General features: G+C 39.7%; 1 protein-coding gene across 15 annotated transcripts in view; it reads left to right on the top strand.

Annotated features, from left to right (window-relative positions):
• Nucleotides 1–22,953, top strand: part of LOC129778321 (uncharacterized protein CG43867) — a 589,722-nt gene that overhangs the window by 511,532 nt on the left and 55,237 nt on the right. For 10 of the 15 annotated variants that reach the window (XM_055785172.1, XM_055785164.1, XM_055785169.1 and 7 more), the window contains 5 exons: nucleotides 13,434–14,225; nucleotides 14,295–14,450; nucleotides 14,520–14,769; nucleotides 15,228–15,394; nucleotides 15,455–15,877. In XM_055785172.1, the coding sequence (XP_055641147.1) occupies nucleotides 13,434–14,225; nucleotides 14,295–14,450; nucleotides 14,520–14,769; nucleotides 15,228–15,394; nucleotides 15,455–15,877 (1,788 nt within the window). The remainder of the gene's footprint in view (nucleotides 1–13,433; nucleotides 14,226–14,294; nucleotides 14,451–14,519; nucleotides 14,770–15,227; nucleotides 15,395–15,454; nucleotides 15,878–22,953) is intronic. The other 5 variants (XM_055785167.1, XM_055785178.1, XM_055785176.1 and 2 more) reach the window with 2 other exon arrangements.

The following is a 22,953-nucleotide window of genomic DNA, read 5'->3' on the forward strand; positions in this document are numbered from 1 at the left end:
TTTACGTTCGGTAACAAGCTACTGTCATAGTTTCACCTATTCCAAACATGTGGTTTAACACTAAACCTACCGATGTTTCATGTATACCTATCCCTACCACAGCGGGTCAAGTAACCCTTTATGAATAGTTAGTGAACAATGACTCGATTTATATAGTTTTGTTAAAAACGTGACATAGCATTTTTCTCCTGTATATTTCGACATTTTGGGATAACAATTATCAGCAAAATAATGAAATTACAATTTTTGACACGAAAAATATCACAAATATCAGCTTGGAATGGTTACTGTGAGCTCGCTTGGATAGTCAGCAATATAATTAATTCTAATCGTTCACAAATTCATTCACAAATACAACATAATATTATATATGAAACAATAGCAAAAATGTATAATGCAATGGTTTTGTATCACAACCATACATACAAATCTTTCTGATATCATATGAATGTTGGCACGGTTCAAATGACCCATTGCGGTAGTTAGGGCAGATTACATATTTTTTTCAGTAAAAAAAAATAACAAGAGAGGAGTAAACACTGAAAAATTCATTCGATGTATGTTTTGAGAAAAGTAGTCTCAGCAAATGAGATTGTGACAACATAATTTGCCAGAAATTTTCGACAAAAAGTTTAAAATGGCTCCCTTGTGGTAGGTTTAGTGTTAAATTATATAACGCTGAACTGGTCTCTACAAATACATAGCTTGAACTTCGAGCCTTTTAGAACGAAGTTCTGACGTATGTAAAGTACGTAAATTTGTTTATTTGTATTCGGTAAATGTGCAATGGGAAGTAATTTAGGGCCAAAAATGTAGCTCCCGTATGATCTTTGTTTTCGTTTCTATTCTTAGGCTAACAGAGAGTTACAACACCATAAAATGATAATGGAAATCACTTAATAATCTCTTATTAGAAAAAACGATCATTGTTCAATCAATCGATTCATTATTATGATTATGTATAATATTAATTTGTTGATATTTCGAGTAGAAAATAATAACTGTAAAGTTTTTCCAACATTGCAGAGCTGGTTTTTGTAATTGAAACATTCGCAATTGGTGGACAAGACCCGAATCAGGAAGATAGTTATAACGAATAAGGCCATTGTTTTTTTTTTTACGTAATATATATTTTCAACGATATTGTTTTGAAGGCTAACTGAATGAAAGAATGTTAAAAAAGTGACGATAAATTTCAAGTAAAGAATAAATGAGTCTATCATTGCAAAGCATTCACAAGATACTGTTTTTAAATTCTTCTCTAGTTATTTTTCCATAATTTCAATATCCGTCTAAAGAAAATCTGAATCACTTTCTGCTTTTTGCAAATTCCTTGAAACCCATCAGATGTTTTATATGAAGATTATGCTTCTGACCAACGCTGCTGACCAATTTCTGTTTAAATAATCGAATCAAACTTCATGCCCCGTATATCAAATTACACGAGAATAGGAAGGGTAAAAGGATTGGAATTCAGAATCCCATATGATCTATACTAAATGCTTCTAACTATTCAAACGAGGAAGACAGAACTAAGAAAAAGAATATGCGAGATGTTCATTATTATACATAATAGTAATGTTTTACCTCTAGAGTAATTTATAGAAGGGAGAATAAAATTACATTCCCATATGTTCCACAACTACATTATTCACGAGCAACCAAGTATTCCTCCTCATCTTTGAACCAGCGTTTGATTCAGCAAACTAACGCACTAAAAAATTAATCATGGGATGAGCCCGAATAGTTGGCATTGAAATACCGAATCATCGAGGTATAATTGCAAACTTGTCATTCTAAAACATATTATGGAATATTATCTCATACACTGTATTAATTTGACCTACATAACGTTCAAATGTCCGAAATGATGCAACCGACATAACGTTCAAATGCCCAGAATTATGCGACCGACATGTCTGTTATAAATGGGAATGAACTCTTTCACCTCACGGAGTTTATTTTTACACGCAACTGTCCCGTGACAATGGTGATAGACACAAAAAGATTAAGTGAAGTGTAAGTGACGTGAAAGCGTACGTGGCAGTGATGTTCGTGATCAGGCCCCATATCATTTTTGTTTGATACAAACTTTTCAACACATTAAGTGATCAGCTATAGCGGCGGTGTTCCTTGTCTCCGATACTGAAATTTCCACTCCTAAAGCTTTGAAACCATTTGCGAGGTTTTTTCTACTATTTGTGGTCTCACTATGGATATCAATAATTATTCGATACACTTCAGCCGCAAATTTCTTCGAATTAAACACGAACAGCAAAACTTCCCGCAAATGACGCTTTGTTGGCTCGTGTGACTCCATTTTCTCGCACAAAATACAGCTGACACCTATGAAATCTCTTAATCGTTATGCTGGTGAATTATACCTCACATTGTAACGTTTTTGGTGGGACCTTTTTGACCTAATGAAACCTAATGAAAACCGACGAAACCCACCTTATAAAGCACTTGATACAACATATTTCCATTTCCATCGGAGACAGCAGCTTCTGTAACTCCTAGTTCATTTCCAAGTATCCAAGTTCTCATAACGTTCGAACAGAGTTTTCACGGAATAATGCTTGCAATTCATCGTCTTCGATTTTTTTTCCGCTGTCCGGTTTTCGCGAAATATCAAAACTGATGGAAAAAAAACTAGAAAAAAAGATGGTGAATCTTATAATTGCGAGCGGAAGATTGAGGTTTCACAGCCATTCCATGCCAAACCGATATAGTGGTTCTCAGATTTTCGTGAAAAGTGGTAGTTTCGCAAAATATTAGACCCATATTTTATTATTTTTTCAACAGGGTGTCCATTTCCATTTTAGGGTGGTCCGAATAATCGACTTTTTCCCCTTTTTTCCAAAAATGCCTTTTTTTGCAAATTCATAACTTGCGAACTACTGAACCGATTTAGATGGTCCACATATCAAATTAAAGCTAATTGCTAATTAACTAGTCTTCCTTGAAAAAATGTTACACTTGTAAAAACTTGGTTTTGATTTTGTCATTATTGGTTGTGTTTGTTTTTCATAGTTTTTATTGCCTTTAATTTGATATGTTGAGCATCGGAATCCGTCCAGTACTTCAAAAGTTATGAATTTTCGAAAAAAAGTCATCTTTGGAAAAAAGGGAAAAAATTGATTTTGCGGACCACCCTAAAATGGAAATGGTCACCCCAATGAAAAAATAGAAAAATACGGGTCTAATGTTTTGCGATAAAGAACAAAATTACCACTTTTCACGAAAATCTGAGAACCGGTATATCGGTTTAGCATGGAATGGCTGTATACAAGTATGCAAAAATGCGGACGATGCCACGTTGAGGAAATTTAACAAAAAAATACACTAAAATTCAAAACTTTTCCTTAATCACTTTTCTGCGATTTCTTCTGTTCCCAGTACACACCCCACTCAATCTTTCTCTATCTCTGATTTAAGCGCGTTCTTTCAAAGATAAACGCACAGGAACGCCATTATTACACCCTGGCTGGCTGGCCAGCTACCAAACCCCATAGCATCCAGAAGGATCTGCAGTAAATTTTCCCCGGTAGCTAAATCGTGCATCGCTGGCTGGTTCGCTGCATCGTAAAACGATCGGAAGGAACAGCATGCGGAGGAAATTAACTGCAGCTATCTTCGCGTATCCTTCAAGACATCGGCGCTCCCTAAAGCGAAGGAACGAACAGTGCAATTTGTTTTATTGTCGAGTGTCCTCGATTGTTACATCGACCGATGGGGGGAACCAGCCGGAAAACCATTACGAATGCTGTTGTTCGCCATAATGCATGCCCGGAATTAGATAAATTTTCGGCTCGGTTGCGATTTATTTGTACATTCAGACATATTTATTACTCAATTGTTGGGATAGCCAGATTAAAATTTTCAAACTTGCAAACGTGTTTTATGTATAGGCCTCCAAGGTTTGACTTCGCGTGCGCCGCATAAATTATATTTGCCACACAAAAAAAACCCCGTCCGTAAATAGACCTGACAGATCTCATTTTTCAAATGCACGTCTGCAAGGATGATATCGTGTTTGTGTTTTTCTCTACTTCTTTTCTTTGCAATACTTCCCCAGTCTCCAGTCATGCACAAAATAGACATCCGTCAAATTGGGGCGCCCCAACTGCTCGCTACTCCCAACAGCGCGAGTGGCGGTGTTATTTGTCCCCAAAAAAGAGGAGATAAAAATGAGTTATAGATGGGACAGGCAAACGCGTGCGACTCTTCGTGAAAAAGCGGCGCGTAGTGCTTCCCGAAAGGGCATCATGTTTAGACAGTTGGGTCGGAGAAGGAAAAAGCAATAAAGACATTATTGCTCTTATTACTGCCGTTATTAAGTGCATCTCGGATCTATTTGCGTAATGTATCTCAACGTTCCGCCTGTGCTTCGACAGATTTTGTGTACTACTTCGGATTTCGTTTCGTCTCCAGGGACAATTAACCAGAGTCGTTGGCCACATTTGCGTCGAACAACCATATTATGATGAATGTTAGTAACGTGTACCAACTCCAATTTAGATCAGTTTCACTCTCATCCATCATTCCTACAATCGCCACGGATTGTGACTCATCGAACGTGGAAGTATAATTAGCGAAAGTTTCGAGTGGTAAATTGAACACGATAAACTACTCCGCGTTGTTCGTGAGATTCTAGCATCTCTTGAACACCTAGGGGGAGGTGTAGCGAAAAAACTTATGTTTTCCTAGCAGATTGGTCCTGGTTTTTTCTTTTCTATGCTTTGTTTGGCCGAAAAAACGGCGTGGACGGAATAATTTGGCAAAATATAAGCCCAATCTAGATATAGCGTGCAGCTGCAATTCAGCAAAAATTGAACGATCCCAGTTTGGGTGCGGGAAAATGGCGAAGAAAAACTAGAAACATGTTTGGAGAAGCGGAAAAAACACCCACAAACAGCGTTGGTCGAACGTTATTTTATGTAAATTGGTTTTTGTATTACTATTGACGGGTGGATATTGTTGTGCTCTTTTATTTTGAATGACTAATAAAAACCAAAGGTCACGGAGGAAAATCAGTATGTATGCCAGGGATGGAAATTCCAACGAAAAATCTATCATTATGGCGAAGGTCACAAACCTGATCGAGGTCGTAGGCCATTTACAGTATTTTCTTCGTTTTGGAATGGATTTTCGCTGGGAACAGTAATAAAAATTCTCCCCATAAGATATAGGCAATGAGAACGTTTCGGAGTTTTTTCATCAATGTACAATTTACAGAAAAATTTGACTTCACTCTGATTATAAAAAATACTTCATTGATCGAGAGTAAGGATATATTAATGCCTGTGATATAAACGATTAATTGTAAACCCTGAATTGTATTTGTAAACAGCGTACGACGGAGTACTTTTACGGAGGCAGCTACTCAGGAGCTCAGGGTTCAATTAGGTCCAACTAGGCACATAGGACACTCCGAAGAAAGAGTGGCGGACACACTTTTCGGTGAAGAGAGAAACTCAGTTTCGTATGCTTCTGCTTTGTTATATTCTGAATGACTGACTGATATAATTGCTTTATATTTGAAAATTCTTCTATACAGACGTATATGTGCAAGTAATGCGGAAATAGACAACCGTGAACTACGATCTCGTTTTTAACACTTGGTTTACGGGACGCGTCATTTTGAAGCATTTCGAATTAAAGAAGGAAAATTACAAAAATGGTTGCATTTTTAAGTTATTTCTTGTAATGATTCTTATCCATTGATCGAGGTAAATATATATTGAAATCTATTTTTTTCGAAAGTGTTGAAATATAGAAATTTGCTATGCTATCGCTACGGATATGCGTCAATTTGACGCAATCGTAGTGTAGACAAAATGTTGTGTAAATATACAAACACCAATAATATATGAATAATATTAGGCTGTCAAAAAAGTCCTGCGGTATTTCCGCGAGGTGTCGTTGTAAGCGCGTAGTTCTAGTTGTATTCATTGTATCGAGTCATACTATAGCTTGTTGGAAAGGTATTTTTGCGCGCTATAATATAGTCCTTGACAGTGTTTTGTTTGGTTAAGTCGTTTGTGAGTTATAGTGTCGAAAATATGGATCAAAATAAAGAGAAAAACCGATATGTCGGTCAATAAAATTTGTGCAGTTTATGGATCCGATACAGTTTCTATTTCCACCGCACAACGATGGTTTCAACGTTTTCGTTCTGGTGTAGAGGTCGTCGAAGATGCGCCACGCTCCGGAAGGCCTGTCGTCGAAAATTGCGACAAAATCGCTGAATTAGCCGAGAAAGACCGGCATAGTAACAGCCGTAGCATCGGCCAAGAGCTGGGGATAAGTCATCAAACCGTTATTAACCATTTGAAGAAGCTTGGATTCACAAAGAAGCTCGATGTATGGGTGCCACACACGTTGACGCAAAAAAACATCTTTGACCGTATCGACGCATGTGAATCGCTGCTGAATCGCAACAAAATCGACCCGTTTCTGAAGCGGGTGGTGACTGGCGATGAAAAGTGGGTCACTTACGACAACGTGAAGCGCAAACGGTCGTGATCGAAGCCCGCTGAAACGGCTCAGACGGTGGCCAAGCCCTCATTAACGACCAGGAAGGTTCTGCTGTTTGTTTGGTGGGATTGTCAAGGAATAATCTATTTTGAGCTGCTTCCCTATGGCCAAACGCTCAATTCGGACCTGTACTGCCAACAACTGGACCGCTTGAAGGTAGCACTCATGAAGAAGAGGCCATCTTTTATAAACAATGGCCGCATTGTCTTCCATCAGGACAACGCCAGGCCACACACTACTTTGGTGACGCGCCAGAAGCTCCGGGAGCTCGTATGGGAGGTTCTTTTGCATCCGCCGTATAGTCCGGACCATGCACCAAATGACTACCACCTGTTTTTGTCCATGGCGAACGAGCTAGGTAGTCAGAAGTTAGCCACAAAAGAGGCCTGTGAAAATTGGCTATCCGAGTTTTTTGCCAATAAGGAAGCGAGCTTCTATAACAGGGGTATTATGAAGTTGGCATCTCGTTGGGAACAAGTCATCGAACAAAACGGCGCATATTTGACTTAAAACAGATGATTGTAACTAATTTTATGAACGAATGAAAATTCAAAAAAAATACCGCAGGACTTTTTTGACAGCCTAATATATAGGACTGTACCTACACTTCGATCCGCTATCTCCGTTATCCGATATAGTTATCTCAAATGAACCTTAATTTTACATATTTTCATTTTTTACCTATACTGCCGTTCTATGCATAGTTGTCCGATGTTACAAAATCAGCAACTGAGAAAAACGCATTCAAAGTTTTTTAGCATATTTGTCCACCAGAAGCTTTAAACATTTCGGTTTACTGGGTTTTTTAGAAGCAAAGAACTATTGTTCAATAAAATGTGAAAAGATCCCGTCATTTGAATCAATCAATCTTGGTAACAGGCTTGGAAATTCATGATAGGACAGTTATGTCTAGAATATCAACATGGGACAATTGAACTTGAATTGAAACAACAAATTTTTTGTGTAATTCCGGAAGACTAGGCATAAGAACATCGTTTTATGAAGAAGAGAGTGATCTGCAATACTTTGCAGAATATAAATCTCGTTGTTATTAGGTATTCGCTATCAAGGTGCACACATGTTCTGTTAAACTTTTTTTTTATTTATTTGGGAATTAGTTCGTTCTTCCAAACTTTTCAACAACTTCAACTTCTACTTTTTATACTATAGAGGCTTTAAACTTGAAAGTTCATTCGCCTCTAGTGTCTGCACGATTTTCCCAGATTCCTAAATTTAGAAAACCATGTTAGGGAAACATGCAGTCTGTGTTAGACGAACACATTTCAGTCACAACAAAAATGCCCCCGACTTGCATGTATTCGCAATGCCAATTTCCCCACGCTCGATGAATATAAAGTCTGTGTTAGGGAAACACATTTCAGTCGGAACAAAAATACCCCAGACTTGCATGTATTTGCAATGCCAATATCTCCACGCTCCATGGATTCGAAGTTTGTGTTAGGGAAACACATACCAGCCGGAACAAAAATGCCCCCGACTTGCATGTATTTGCAATGTCGATTTCCCCATGCTGCTTCCTTCATGTATTTGAAATGCCGATTTCCCCTGCTTGGTTTAGACGGCTGTGTTGGGGATATCGTAAATCGGGCCAATCAAAACGAAACAGTTATGGCGTTTAGATAACGCCTAACATTTTACATTTATTTATTTGTTTATCTAATGAAAATTAACATTTTATTAATTGCGATGGATGCGTAGAAATATTACCTATCAATTGATGCAAACATCTTTCCGATCTAGTAAGAAATGTTCGAATTATAAGCAATCGGAATCTTTCATTTTTTCCTGCATGTTCTGTGTTTAGGTTTTCATTTTACCCCTCATATATTCAGGTTAGACGTAGTCCCACGTCAATATCTTGTCCTATAAACTCGATAATAAATCTATGAATTTCAGATAGTTGCAGTTAAAATTGCATCAGCTAGATAAAACACTAACCGTGAGTCCACTCCATCAGGAATTCTAAATTTATAAAAAAAAATGTTAAAAGAATGAGCAAAATTTATTTTAATTTATTGATTGTCATGTTGTATGGTGCTCCTGTATATTTGTTACTTTTATGCGCGTGTGCTTTAGCTTCCGGGATCGTATTTTGGCCGTCTCGTTATATCTATCGTGGCGATTTGGAGTCACTACCTTCTTGTAAGTCGATAGTTGCGTATTATTTAGCTCAAAGCACAGTTGTAAACGACACTACGTCTACGTCTGTTCAAAAAGTAACGCGACTTTCGAATTGGCGCGGGTTACGTATATTAGATTCTAGATTTTTTGTGGCATTATGTTGGTACTCATGTCTCTCACTTATGCTGACAAGTAAGGCTGTTTTGAATGTTCAGTTAATTTTTTTCTGCTTTTCTTACACGTGTTTTGGTTCTTCATCGATTGGCAAACCTAATGCAAAAATGGATCAAAGAATCTGTATCAAATCTTGTGTGAAAAAAAAATAAGTGCGTGAACACATTCCGAATGTCGATTGTGACATCTGGTGAACCTACCTTGGAGCGAAACAACGTTTATCGTAGTTCGAAAAAATGTTCTCGGATGGTCGAAAAGATGTAAACGACGCATAGCGTGCCGGAAGCCCGAGCACGACAACAACTGAAATCGAATATAAGTAATCCGTGAGTATACAAAAATCGTGATACTTTCAGAACAGCTCGTGTAGATAGATGTAGGTTTTTTTTATGTTAAAAATAATTTGAAGTGCCGATTTTCCTTCAGCACTACGAAAGGATTTCTCTAGAGATAGGCAATTGGCAAAAATCGATGATGATCTAAAAACACGTGTAAAAAAGCAGTTGTCAAAAATAAACTGAACATTCAAAACAACCTTACTTGTCAGCATAAGTGACAGACATAAGTACCAACATAATGCCACAAAAAAAACTAGAATCGAATAAACGTAACCCGCGATAATTTCGAAAGTCGTAATACTTTTTGAACAGACCTCGTACGAGCTTGCTTACGATATATCGAACGGAGAGGTTTGGGTTCAACTTGAAAACGCTGGCCACATTTTCAGTCTTTCCGCTTTCGGATTTCTTTTTCCTCTCGATGCGTTGCTCCTCTAACTTTGACACCACTTTTGTAACTGGAGATCAAATGTAAAAATCAAAATAAAGACATTATCCTGCACGCTGCCAAGCCTACACTTCCGGCCTTTCATTATCGAGGTATGAATATGGCCATTGGAACACGCAATCAGATCTGCAACAACTCACTATAAGTAATATAGTTAGAGAACTATAATATAATATAGTTAGGGAACAGACAAGTTTTAAGCCTTCCTTTTTGGCTACTTCCATCATTGTTTCTGTGTTTACTTTAGACCCGCAAAATGATGTTTACCTCATTCGAAAACCTACACTACAGTCCCTTGCATAATGTTCTTTTAATGAACAATTTATGAGTACAACAAAGATAGTCAGCTCAAACCTTTGTGAGGTTTTTTTTCACCTAGGCATCGTAAATATGAACAAAAAAATTCTGTGTGAACACAAGTTAACCCTTTGCGGTCGTATTAAATTTGAGCATGGTTGTCGTACTGATCGGAATTTTTTTCCCTTGAAAGAACAGTGATACATGCAAGGTTACGAAAGATAAACATTTTTTTATTTTTTTTGTGAATGTATTAACTTAACAATGTGTTTCAATGTGATGTTTTTATATAAAAATTATATTTTATAATTCGTCTTCGTGTGAAATCTTTCGAAACAGTCTCCAAGAGTAAATCATATGAAATATAATCAATAAAAAATTTATTTTTATTATCCGTTGAATATGAGACACTTTTGCCATTGATGCAATAAATGTGTAATTAATGTCAGCAATGTGTATCCGAAGAGATCAGCACATTTCACTTTTAACAAAGATTTTTTGTACATGAGATTATTCAGACGACATAACACACTCATGCAACAATTATTCTGCTTTTAAAAAACAACTACTTCAACATAATTTAAACCAGTAGTTATTCAAATAATGATTTTTGCGTTTCCGAAATGATAAGAACTTTGCCCTTTAGATAAACAAAGATTTTGTCACTTGAGACACTTATGCGATTATTCAAATAAAATGAGACATTTATGCAAACAGCAGTTCTAATACTTATGAACATGTTACACTCCAAAGTGTTACAATGGCTAAATTCTGCTGTTATGATTTTTGCCCCACATTTCTATGCATCCAAAGCACTGTGCGTTGTCTTGTGTGGGTGACTGTTTTGTTTGATGCTGAGTACCGTTATCCATTACCTATAGGAGCACCGTATTGATTCGTGAACAGGTTCACTAGACATCACTCTTCGTTTAGGAAAAGCTTAAACTGATACTTGGTTGAGTAAAATATAAGATAAGCATGTGGTTGTGCTGTGGTTGCTGAGAGCAGACAGACGACCACAAAGAGTTAAAAGACCATTTCTCAACGGAAATTCTTGTTTTTTACGCGAAAATGAAACATCGAGCAATGGCGCATTAGTTTCTGTCTATGGGAACATGGATTTTTTTCCAAACTACAACTCATTGATAAGAATGTACGTTCACCCATTCATCCAAAATCTATATATGCGTTCCATTCGTCCATTTAGAAACATTATAAAATCAAATAGTATACCATTCTTTGAACACAACCTCAACGCAAATCTAAAAATGTGTTGATTTCAACCTCCATATATTTGTATTACTCGTAGGGGAGGTGGGGGCAATACGGACATGTTAAGAAGAACTTGAATTCTATCTTTCGAAACTCATGGTTCCCAAAACTTTAATGCAGTTTCTTGCAATTCAATATACTGTTTTTTGACTTAATCGGCCAAATGTTTTTCAATGTGTTTTACTGAAATTGAAACAGACCGAAAAGTATAACATTTTTTTCAATGCAGGTAATATGGACATATAGTGGGGGGAATACGGACAGGTTTGTAATATACGAAGCGTAGAGGTTTATCGTTCGTGAGAGGAATAGTTTTATTCAACCAAGGTCTGAACTTATCTCGAATGTCCGTTAAATGATGAGAAAATCGAATAAATCCACCTAGAAATGGTATTGTGCTCGTCTGCAGTATAAACGAACAGACCCTCAACTATTTTGTTTTTGGTTCCAGTAAGCTTCTAGACAGTCCATCTTTGGCGGTTTAAGTTCCGTTTACAGACGCGGGGCATTCTGTAGGAATGGATTAAACCAAATTTCCTCAGTCCAGCTCACTCCCACTGGCAACTGTCCGTTTCACCCCACCAGTACAATTATTTCAATAATTAAAATTTTCCACCCACAAATTAATTTACTTTTCCGCACAAACCTAATATCGTTAACTCAAAAACTTAAATATAACCATTAGCGAATTGAATTTTGATAATAAAATCACTCAAAATGCTTAATATCGAAGCCGCCAATATTAAATCCACACGCGGAATAATTTACAATTTTTTGTTTTTGTTTCCCTTTTCCACTTTTGAACAGTATTCATTGCCATAGGGTGGTTTTAATATTATAGAATAACATGTAGAAGGGGTTCTCATTACCAGAAATCTGAATTTGAAAATGTAACTATACAAATTACCCACTTGTCCATTTTCCCCCAACTGTTAAAAATGTAAAATTACCCGCATTTCCCCTACATAGCCATTCAAACGCAAACGAGAAGATTTTTATACGGAAAATGATGTGCTTGTGCAATACTCATCCGATGACATTATAGAAGTATAGAAACGCTTCAATCAACTATTCTATTTTTGGTATCATATCCACTCATATGGAAAAAGCTTAAATCTGATCCAATTTCATTTTGCAATTTGAGATCCGCTGATTTCACGTTGGTATGGCTTAATATCGGGTCGCACCAGTCGTGTCCAGAGCATCCACCTGATTACGAGCAATCGAAACGAGTAAAAACTGCTCACCATAGCGCGACAAACAAAAGAATTCAATTATTTCAGTTTGTGTATTATTCCGACACGGCGGAAAACAGTCATCCGTGATGGAGATGGGTTTTACTGTACCGCCCGGGTGTGCTTCTCCCCCTTCCCCCTCCCACAACACGATGTTATGTGTTTGCATTCTTCAATTTTTCATCCTCCCGTGTGCGGCAGGCAAGACGCATGCCGCGAACCGTTTGGCTGTTGTTTTTTTTTCTGTTATTTTCCCTCCGAACCAAGCTGACTTCTTCTGGTAGGCTATAAACTACTCCACATATATATCGTTCCATCACTTTGACATTGGTCTCGGCAGAACTGGGATGGGAAAATGCAGCGCATGATTTTCTGAACACTCGCGGGATGACACGAGTCACCCACCTTCCCCATTCCTTCGCCCCGGTCCATAAGAAGGGAAAAAACACTACTCTCTGGAGCTCGAGGAGATTCGGATTCAGCACAAATATTGTTCTTTGTTCAGCAGAAACGATATTTTACGAGCAAGAAAACACAGCTTAAGAAAAATAACGGCGAGTTTTGATGGAAACTTTAGTGCAGCCGCTTGAAATAATTTGCGGTTGTTGGTTTTTCGGTTTCAAACCCATTGCTACTACGGTATCCATTTGAAACAATGCGGAAATAACGCCCGAAACTTGTTTCTATTAACTGCTTTGTGCGCTAGCATAACACGGGGGAGCACGCACCGCTCATAATTGAAAAACTTCTGAGACTAATCAATAACACCGAGAGATACATGCTCAGCTTCCCCGTACATATAGTGGTTGCGGTGGTGGTCTACGGAACAGACTACGGAGGACGGGTTTCTTAGCCTCTGCTCATGTGTATCGATCCTGGGATAAGTTCGCCGTAACAAAGTTTTAATTGCACTGTGAAACAAGTTTTCCATGGATAACATGTATTTTGTAGATTCTCACACTCGATCTTCTTTCCGCTCTTTCCTAGGTCCGGGCCATGGAGCAGCGACTGTGTGACTGGCCCAAGTCACAAAGCATAACTGGGCCAGCCGGAAGCAGTAATAGCGCAGCAGGCAGTAGCAACGCAAAACCTTCGGGAAATTCTCCGGCCGTTCCGGTGAAAATTTCACAGCTCGAATCTGCCGTCGAGGAACAGAAACAGCTAAGGCTACAGGACGCTCGCCAGGTCGGAGCCAAAGCAGCCAAAATCAAGGAGTGGGTCACGAACAAACTCCGAGAGCTCGAGGAGCAGAATCAGCTACTGCGCGAGCAAAACATCAAGTGCAATCAACAGTTAGAGTTGTTAAGGAATCACATCGCCACCCAAAGCAGTAGACATAGTATACAGCAGCCAGTTAGATCTAGTTTAAGTTTAGACGTACAGGATTACAAACGGCGCAGCGGTCGTCGAAGGAGTGAATCGCTCGATCCGCCGGAACATCGCTCCCTTTTAACATCCGCAACCGTACATCACCACCGGCGGAACCTCTCGATGGAACCTCAGGAATTAGCTAGAGACTTAGCGGCCGCTGTCGATGGCCTTAACTTATTACCCCTCAATCCAGGACAGCAGCCGAGTCCCAACTCAGACGTAGATGCCGCGCATGATTACGCTGAGATCTACACGCCATCGCGGGAAAAGGCCCCCATATGGCTGAAAGCTCTTCCAAGCGGAGGCTCCAGCACAACCACTTCCGATTCGGTGGCTGACCTGGGGACTCCGCGGCCACCAACTCCTCCGCTTCACAGGTTTCCTAGCTGGGAGGCCAAAATCTACCAGGTATGTTAGCTTACTTTATCCACCTTTTCTCGATCTCTTGCGATAGTCGTATTTTTGAACTTCCCAAAGGTGGCCAATGATGGTTTGGCGGGGGATGAGAACGAATCTCAGGACCAAGAGTCTGGGTCCGGTATGACGTCCAGCATCGGGTTGAACTCACGCTCTCAGACTGTGTCCGGTGGATATTGTGATATTAGCGTACCGGTTTACGCCACCGTTAAAGGGGTAAGTCCCCGGTTCGCTTCGTTCCAGCGAAATTTCCACAAAAACTAACACTCGACATTGGTCTTTTAGCGTGCCTCCCAAATCCGATCGATGCCATTTACCGGCGATTCCAGTGATGACAGCAGTGACGGCGAGGAACACGGTGCCATCATGACTTGTGCGACGTCAACCCACAACTCGCACAACTCGACCAGTACAGACAATACCGAAACGAGCACTTCGGGCAGTGCATCTAGTCCTTCAAAAAGCCTGAAAACCTCTTCTAGTCTAAGCCCAGCCAAACGCAGCGGGTCCGAAAGTCCAAAGAACAAAACACGAGGTAAGTGAAAGATCTTCCGCTGACAACTATCCTCTGAAGCTTTTTTCGGCTTACACCATTGGCTTTCGTACACTGTTTTGATCCAACACTAATATTCCCCAACGACTCACAATCCCCACTGCAGGTAATTAGGTTCTTCCGCTTGAGCTTACCACTAATATTGCTGCTTCCAGATTTGAGACTTTGTTTTCTGTGTGCCCTAACAACCTGCGTTGCTTTGCAGTGTGTAAATCGACTTAATCCGCAGCACAAACCAATAAATAATAATGATTTTAATTTCTGTTTTTTCTTTATTTTCATCCCCCACAAAATTATCTGTCATTCGATCTCAAATAAAACCTCCCCATCCTTTGAAAACGACACAAAATCATTCCCCCCGATCCATCACCCGATTCGATCCGTGTAAATATTCGCACACGTGCAACACATTTTCGACGCCATCACCACCACCATCAAAGTAGTAATTTCAGAAATGTCCTTTGAATCAGGGCTGTCCGACGATTACGCGATACCACCGGATGCTGTGTCCGCGGTGGACACTACCTGCATGGACGCCTCGATGCCCTCACTTCTGATGCGCACCTCTTACGCCGATTCACCCAAAAAGATGGAAACACTCGAGAAGGTAAGCTTGGATCGCGATCTGACCCAACTCGAAGAAATTTACGAGAAACCCCTCTCCTAGGTTGGTCACCTGGCAAAGCTCGGTGGCAAACTGAAAACATGGCGCAAGCGATGGTTCGTGCTAAAGAACGGTCAGCTGACGTACTGGAAAAGTCAACAGGACGTGAACCGGAAGCCCCAGGGAACCATTGCGTTGGACGAAGCGTGTCGAATCAATCGGGCCGAGGGTGCGTCCACGTTCGAAATCGATACCGGCAAGAAGGTGTACTACCTGACGGCCGACTCGCACGCCACGATGGACGATTGGATCCGGGTTCTGCAGAACGTTCAGCGGAGAAACGCTACCAAATTGCTGCTTAGCAGAGACGATCAGAAGCCAACGGTGCAGGGGTGGGTTACCAAAGTGAAGAATGGCCACGCGAAGAAGTGCTGGTGTGTGCTGCTGGGGAAAATGTTCCTGTATTTCAAGGCTCCCGGGGAGACGGTGAGTACGCAATTATAGGACAGCAAAAGTTATAGGGACTTGTATCCGAAACGCGACCGCGTAAGACTACAAAATCAGTAGCACCGTAAGGACTACACAATGATTTTGTTTAAATTGCTGGTGTTATACACAGTGTCCAACTTGTATAAGACCACCCTGATTCTATTTGTTTGCAACACAAACAGTTAGAATTTCAACAAGATACATTCATATATTGTTGAATGCTTAGAATAAAGTATATTTAACGTCAATTTTGCTCAAAAGAGTTGTTTTTTTATTTATTGTGCTTAAATATGATAATTTCAGCTGTCCAGTTTCTATAAGACCAATCTAAAATTCATAAGTATTATCAATGAAACGATCAAACGATCGGTTGATTTACATGTCAATAATTGGTTACCTTGCCATTTCGACTAATAACCTTGAAAATTCGTGTTGGAATACTATTTACCAAATTCTGCTGAACGGATTTCTCGTTATTTTTTCCGAAAAGAACATATGTGTTATCCTTGAATTATGTTAAAGCTATCTTGAGCTTTCCGGTTGCACAGAATCCCGCCCAAACCATGCACGAGCCTCCACCAAAAATCCTGGTTGAAAAAAACCGTTCCTTCTTCCGTAAATCACGCCAGTACCCGTTGAAATCATGAGGACCATCCAAATTGAACTTTTTTTCATCAGTGAAGATACCCTATGCATTGAAGAATTTGACGAATTGTCACCCGAGCAGTTGAGTAGTTGAAATATTGCCTTATTTGCCCTGGTCAGAGGTCAACATTTTCTTGGTGAAATGCATCGATTTGTCTTTCTTCTCTCTCCGTGAGAACTTTTCCCTTCGGCATTTTCCAGTTTCAATTGATCAAAACAACTAAAACAACGGAAAATGTAACTGGTCTTATAGGCACTTGACAGTTGAAAATACGAAAACATTCGTTTACGCTCAGCACTTGCACACACACAAATGAAAATCATCCAGTGTATGGTAGTCACCAATACCTACACACTAGAACATAAATTGAATAATTGTTTATTTACAAGGTTGGACAGAGTGTATATTTGTTCCATCAGCACCGTCATTTCACATTCCTTAATTTCTTCAATATATTATTGGTACAGCGCGGATTGATTATATACAGTCCTCGATTTCTTTTCACTATATATTAGGCTGTCAAAAAAGTCCTGCGGTATTTCCGCGAGGTGTCGTTGTAAGCGCGTAGTTCTAGTTGTATTCATTGTATCGAGTCATACTATAGCTTGTTGGAAAGGTATTTTTGCGCGCTATAATATAGTCCTTGACAGTGTTTTGTTTGGTTAAATCGTTCGTGAGTTATAGTATCGCAAATATGGAGCAAAATAAAGAGAAAATCCGACATATTTTACAGTACTAATATGACAAAGGCAAAAATGCATCTCAAGCTGCCAATAAAATTTGTGCAGTTTATGGACCCGATACAGTTTCCATTTCCACCGCACAACGATGGTTTCAACGTTTTCGTTCTGGTGTAGAGGTCGTCGAAGATGCGCCACGCTCCGGAAGGCCTGTCGTCGAAAATTGCGACAAAATCGCTGAATTAGCCGAGAAAGACCGGCATAGTAACAGCCGTAGCATCGGCCAAGAGCTGGGGATAAGTCATCAAACCGTTATTAACCATTTGAAGAAGCTTGGATTCACAAAAAAGCTCGATGTATGGGTGCCACACACGTTGACGCAAAAAAACATCTTTGACCGTATCGACGCATGTGAATCGCTGCTGAATCGCAACAAAATCGACCCGTTTCTGAAGCGGGTGGTGACTGGCGATGAAAAGTGGGTCACTTACGACAACGTGAAGCGCAAACGGTCGTGATCGAAGCCCGCTGAAGCGGCTCAGACGGTGGCCAAGCCCTCATTAACGACCAGGAAGGTTCTGCTGTTTGTTTGGTGGGATTGTCAAGGAATAATCTATTTTGAGCTGCTTCCCTATGGCCAAACGCTCAATTCGGACCTGTACTGCCAACAACTGGACCGCTTGAAGGTAGCACTCATGAAGAAGAGGCCATCTTTTATAAACAATGGCCGCATTGTCTTCCATCAGGACAACGCCAGGCCACACACTTCTTTGGTGACGCGCCAGAAGCTCCGGGAGCTCGGATGGGAGGTTCTTTTGCATCCGCCGTATAGTCCGGACCTTGCACCGAGTGACTACCACCTGTTTTTGTCCATGGCGAACGAGCTAGGTAGTCAGAAATTAGCCACAAAAGAGGCCTGTGAAAATTGGCTATCCGAGTTTTTTGCCAATAAGGAAGCGAGCTTCTATAACAGGGGTATTATGAAGTTGGCATCTCGTTGGGAACAAGTCATCGAACAAAACGGCGCATATTTGACCTAAAACAGATAATTGTAACTAATTTTATGAACAAATAAACATTTAAAAAAATACCGCAGGACTTTTTTGACAGCCTAATATAATCGAATCCTGTATATAATCGAGTCAAAAAAAATTCTTTCTCATATAAAGAATTCTAATTACTTCAAAATGTGATAAAGGATCATATTTGATGATGAAAATCCGTCAACGCATATGTTCGAATTTCAACAATGACAGAGTTATTGAACTTTTTCTCTGTTTCGGGCCCTGTTTGCCTTAAACTGGCTCTTATTCAAAAGTTACGCTACGTAGGACAATTCTGTTGCTTCCATTTGAAAGATAAGAAAAATTTATACAGGATACAGTTGCGAAACTTCAAAATAAGCGGATTTAATTAACATTTTAGAATTGAAAAACTTCAATGTTTGTATTTTTTAATATATCATTCTTAATTTTATCCAAAAAATACATAATATACATGAATATTTCCATGAACCAAATCGAAGCTCTCTAACCACTCCACAATTTGTGGACACCCAACTTCTATCTTTTTTAATTTCGCCGCAATACCATTTTCAATAATTCCTGGTGAATCTTCAACTAAAATCTACCAAAAACACGATTTTTACTTCACTGTACTCTTAATAGCCAATTTACTTTCACTTTAGCACTGACCGATTTCATTTTCTCTTGAAATAAGATGGGTTAATCACAGATGTGTCTGCATATTTTCGTTTAGAGTGTATTCAAATGTCAACATCCCTTGCAAGTTTGGTTTTAATTTTCATTCGTTTAAGAGTCGTGGTAACCATGGACGCGAAAAGGGAGCTTGTGATAAGTCTGTTCTTGAAAAGTTTTCGACCGTGTGATATCTTAAAGAAGCTGAAACCACTCGGAATCAACGATTTTCATCTTTCGTACCATCAAGCGATACAAGGAGACTGGTTCTTGGAAAATACTTCCCAAGCCTGGTCGTAAACGCACTGTGAGGAGTTCGGAAGCCATCAAACGAGTAAGAGAGCGAGTTCGATGGAATCCTGCTCAGTCTGGACGTAAGATGGCCAAGGAGCTGTTGATATCGCAGTCAACCATGAAGACTATTTTGAAAGATGATCTTCGATTGATTCCATACAAAAAACAACGGGTGCACGGTTTGACTGAAAAGCAGAAGGCTGGAAGAGTCCAAAAATGTCGGCAGCTGCTCAAGCGGCACGGTGGTCGTGAAATTCTGTTTTCGGACGAAAAATTGTTCCTGTTACAAGATCACCACAATCAACAAAATGATCGAATATATGCAGCACATCTTTCTGATATTCCTCGGGACAAGCTGGCTGTTCAAAGATGTCAAAATGTTTCCAGGGTGATGGTATGGGGATGTTTCTCCAAAAATTTGAAGGTTCCCTTGCTGTTCATCGAACCTGATGTTAAAATCAACACTAAATACTACATCGACAATGTTTTGAAGAACCATTTGCTTCCCATTGTCAGAGAACACTACAAGAATACGCCATACTGCTTCCAACAAGATTCTGCACCGTCTCATCAGGCAAAAGCTACACAGGCTTGGTGTGAGGACAATTTTCCGGATTTTATTTCTTCGAAAGAGTGGCCTGCCTCTTCGCCTGATTTGAATCCTCTCGACTTCTCTGCAAGGGGTCACATGCTTGGCAAACTAGGGAGTACCAAAGGATTGACAGTGGACACTTTCAAGCAACGTTTGGAGAAGGTTTGGAATGAAATGCCTCAGGATATCGTGCGTGCCAGCTGTAACGCTTTCCAACAACGATTGCGACTGGTAGTCAAAGCAAAGGGAGGAAGATTCGAATTGGACTAATTTAAGAGAAATGTTATGGATGTACTTAAAATGAAATACACTCTAAATTAAAATTTATTCAAGCGTTTAATTTTTGTGACCATTTGCTTTACTGACAGTTATTACTACTCACCCTGTATATAATCGAATCATATATAATCGAGTCCAACCAGTAATCCAAATATATATACAACAAAAATGGCAATAGTTACAAGTATCATGTATCATGCTTCAATTATGTTCAGTGTTGCCTCAGTAGTATCGCACTCCCAGGCATCTTCCGTGCATCGTCATTCAATCAACACCAAACAAGCCTCCAACAGAGAAAGAGCACTGTAACACACGGGTGCAGCGATAAAAATGAAACATCGCGAGAATTATCGTTTATAAGAAATCGTTTTTCGATTTCTCTGTCAAAAGCGGCAACAAAGCTAAGGGTGCTCACAATGAGGTACATGTCGAAGTGGAGCAGTAGACGAAGCATATTTGTATTGGCAACCAAAATATGGAGTCGTCAATATTTGCATTCTATATAAAGTATATATGAGAGAAACTAAATAATGTTCAAAATACTCACGGCTTCATGATGATTTGAGCCAAATTCTTCATGAAATCTCGCAACTGTTTGTTTTTAAACAGATGACAATTGTATTGTGACTCATTTGCATTATTTATGTGGTATAAAACGTCCAGAGAACTGTCATATTCTAACTCCTCGAAAGCAGTAACATTTTCGGTGGAGTGCTGCTTAATCGAAGACTTTTTCCCACATTACACACACCGACTCTAGCAGCCTTAGAAATATCAATATGGTATCGTGAAAATAATGGAAGTTCGTTTGTTTCTATGGCCGTGAGGCAGTGGAAATGTAGAACCGCAAATCGGGGGCAAATTGATCACGATGTTCAGAAAAATGCGAATATTTTCGAAATTATTTGTTAAATTTCTACCCAATTATTTTTAAAACCAGTACTGGTGCTAAGGCCCCAAAACGTTATGGAAAATTTTGTTGAAAAAAATCCTTAGGCGTTAATTTGGAAAAATTTCAAAACGTAGCTTCGGACTGAAATTGATCAATCTATGTTTTTCATGATTTTCCAGTGTGATGTGCAGATAAATGTTTAGAATTTTTTTGATTTCTTCACCTACGGTCATTTAAATGATAATTCAAGGGTTTAGGATCAAAAAACTTGGTTTAATCCACCTAAAAGTGTGGCCTTGCCTTCCCATACATCGATTTAAAAACTGATCTGTAAGTCATCCGGGGACCATTCGGGTTAGCCTAATGAGGCTAAAAACCCTTGAAATGATCAACAATGAGCTAGTTTTGACAAACCAAGAAGTTCGATATGGCGCATGATGGGATTCGGTTCTGGTCATTCGCGGTGCTTTTCATAAAATAGTTTCACTTGTTTCAATAGTAATTACAAGTGTTTGATTACTATTTCAACTCATAAAGTATCGGCAAGGAGTGAATTAATATGTTTAGCGTCTATAAATAATGTTTTGATGTGTTGAAAACATGTTTCTTCACCATAGTTGACTGTCATATTTTGAGGAGGAAGCAGCTTTGGGGTGTTCTTGTGGGAAAACAATATGACTTGTGTTTTAACCGAATTTTATCTGATATCTGACGTGTATTGAAGTATGCAGTATGAAATATTAGTCCCAATATGGATCCTCGAGGAACACTTTTAGTTTTTTTTTGGCTCAACGTCTTTACAACATAGCCTGAATCACAATTCTTCTCCAATTAACTCGGTTTGTGGCTATATCTCTCCAATTCCACGGGCACCCAGTGCTCACCATGTCCTGTCTCAACTGGTCTAACCACCTTTCTCGCTGCGTTCCTCGTCGTCTCGTACCAGACGGATTCCCCATGAATAGTAGATACGACTCTCATTAACAATGCGTCTCCGGATCTCGCGGCTGGTGTTGTTGTTAGACGTTGCCATTGAGCCATGGTAAACAAATTGGTCCACTACCTCGAACTCATCGCCGTCGATCGTTACACTACTACCTAATCGAGCCCTGTCGTGCTCGGATCCGGACTCTGCTCCGTACTTAGTCTGTTGTAATATTCAGCTACCGTCATAAATGTTCTGCCGACAATATCTAAGTCACCAGCGAAGCAGATGAATTGGCTGGATCTATTGAAAATCGTACTACGCAAGTTAAATGCCGCTCGTCTCATTACACCCTCAAGCGCAATGTTCAACAGCAGGCAACCTTGTCGAAGCCTCCTGCGGGACTCGAATGATTCAGCTAATCCAGCTGATATTCGCACACAACACTGTATTCTATCCATCGTAGCCTTAATCAGTCTTGTCAGCTCCCTGGGGTAGCCGTTTCCGTCCATGATTATCCATAGCTCTTTTCGTGTTATCGAATCATATGCGGTTTTGAAGTCGATGAATAGATGGTGCGTTGGGACTCTGCACTCACGACATTTCTGAAGGATCTGCCGCAAGGTGAAGATTGGTCTACTATTGACCGACCTTCGATGAAGCCGACCTCACACGAATCTGTTTTTGTAAGTGGCGATAGACGACGGAATATGATTTGGGAAAGCACTTCGTAGGCGGCATTCAGGATGGTGATTGTACGAAGTTTGTCGTCTTTCTTGAAGATAGAGAAAATAACCCCATCTTTCCACTCCTCCGGTAGCTGTTCTGTTCCCCAAATTCTGATAATCAGTCGATGCAGACAATTAAACAACTTTTTCCGGGCCCAGTTTGATAAGTTCTGCTCCGATGCCATATTTTCCAATTGATTTGTTGTTGTTAAGCTGTTTGATGGCATTCTTCACCTATCGTTGGGGGTGGTACATCTTCATTAGTTATCTTGGTCCTCTGCCTGTATGCCATTCAAGAACGGTGCAGCTGTTCAAGTTCTTCACACTCCTCCTTCTCCTG

The sequence above is a fragment of the Toxorhynchites rutilus genome, chromosome 3 (assembly GCF_029784135.1).
Source record: "Toxorhynchites rutilus septentrionalis strain SRP chromosome 3, ASM2978413v1, whole genome shotgun sequence".
In the NCBI taxonomy this organism is placed as follows: Eukaryota; Metazoa; Arthropoda; class Insecta; order Diptera; family Culicidae; genus Toxorhynchites; species Toxorhynchites rutilus.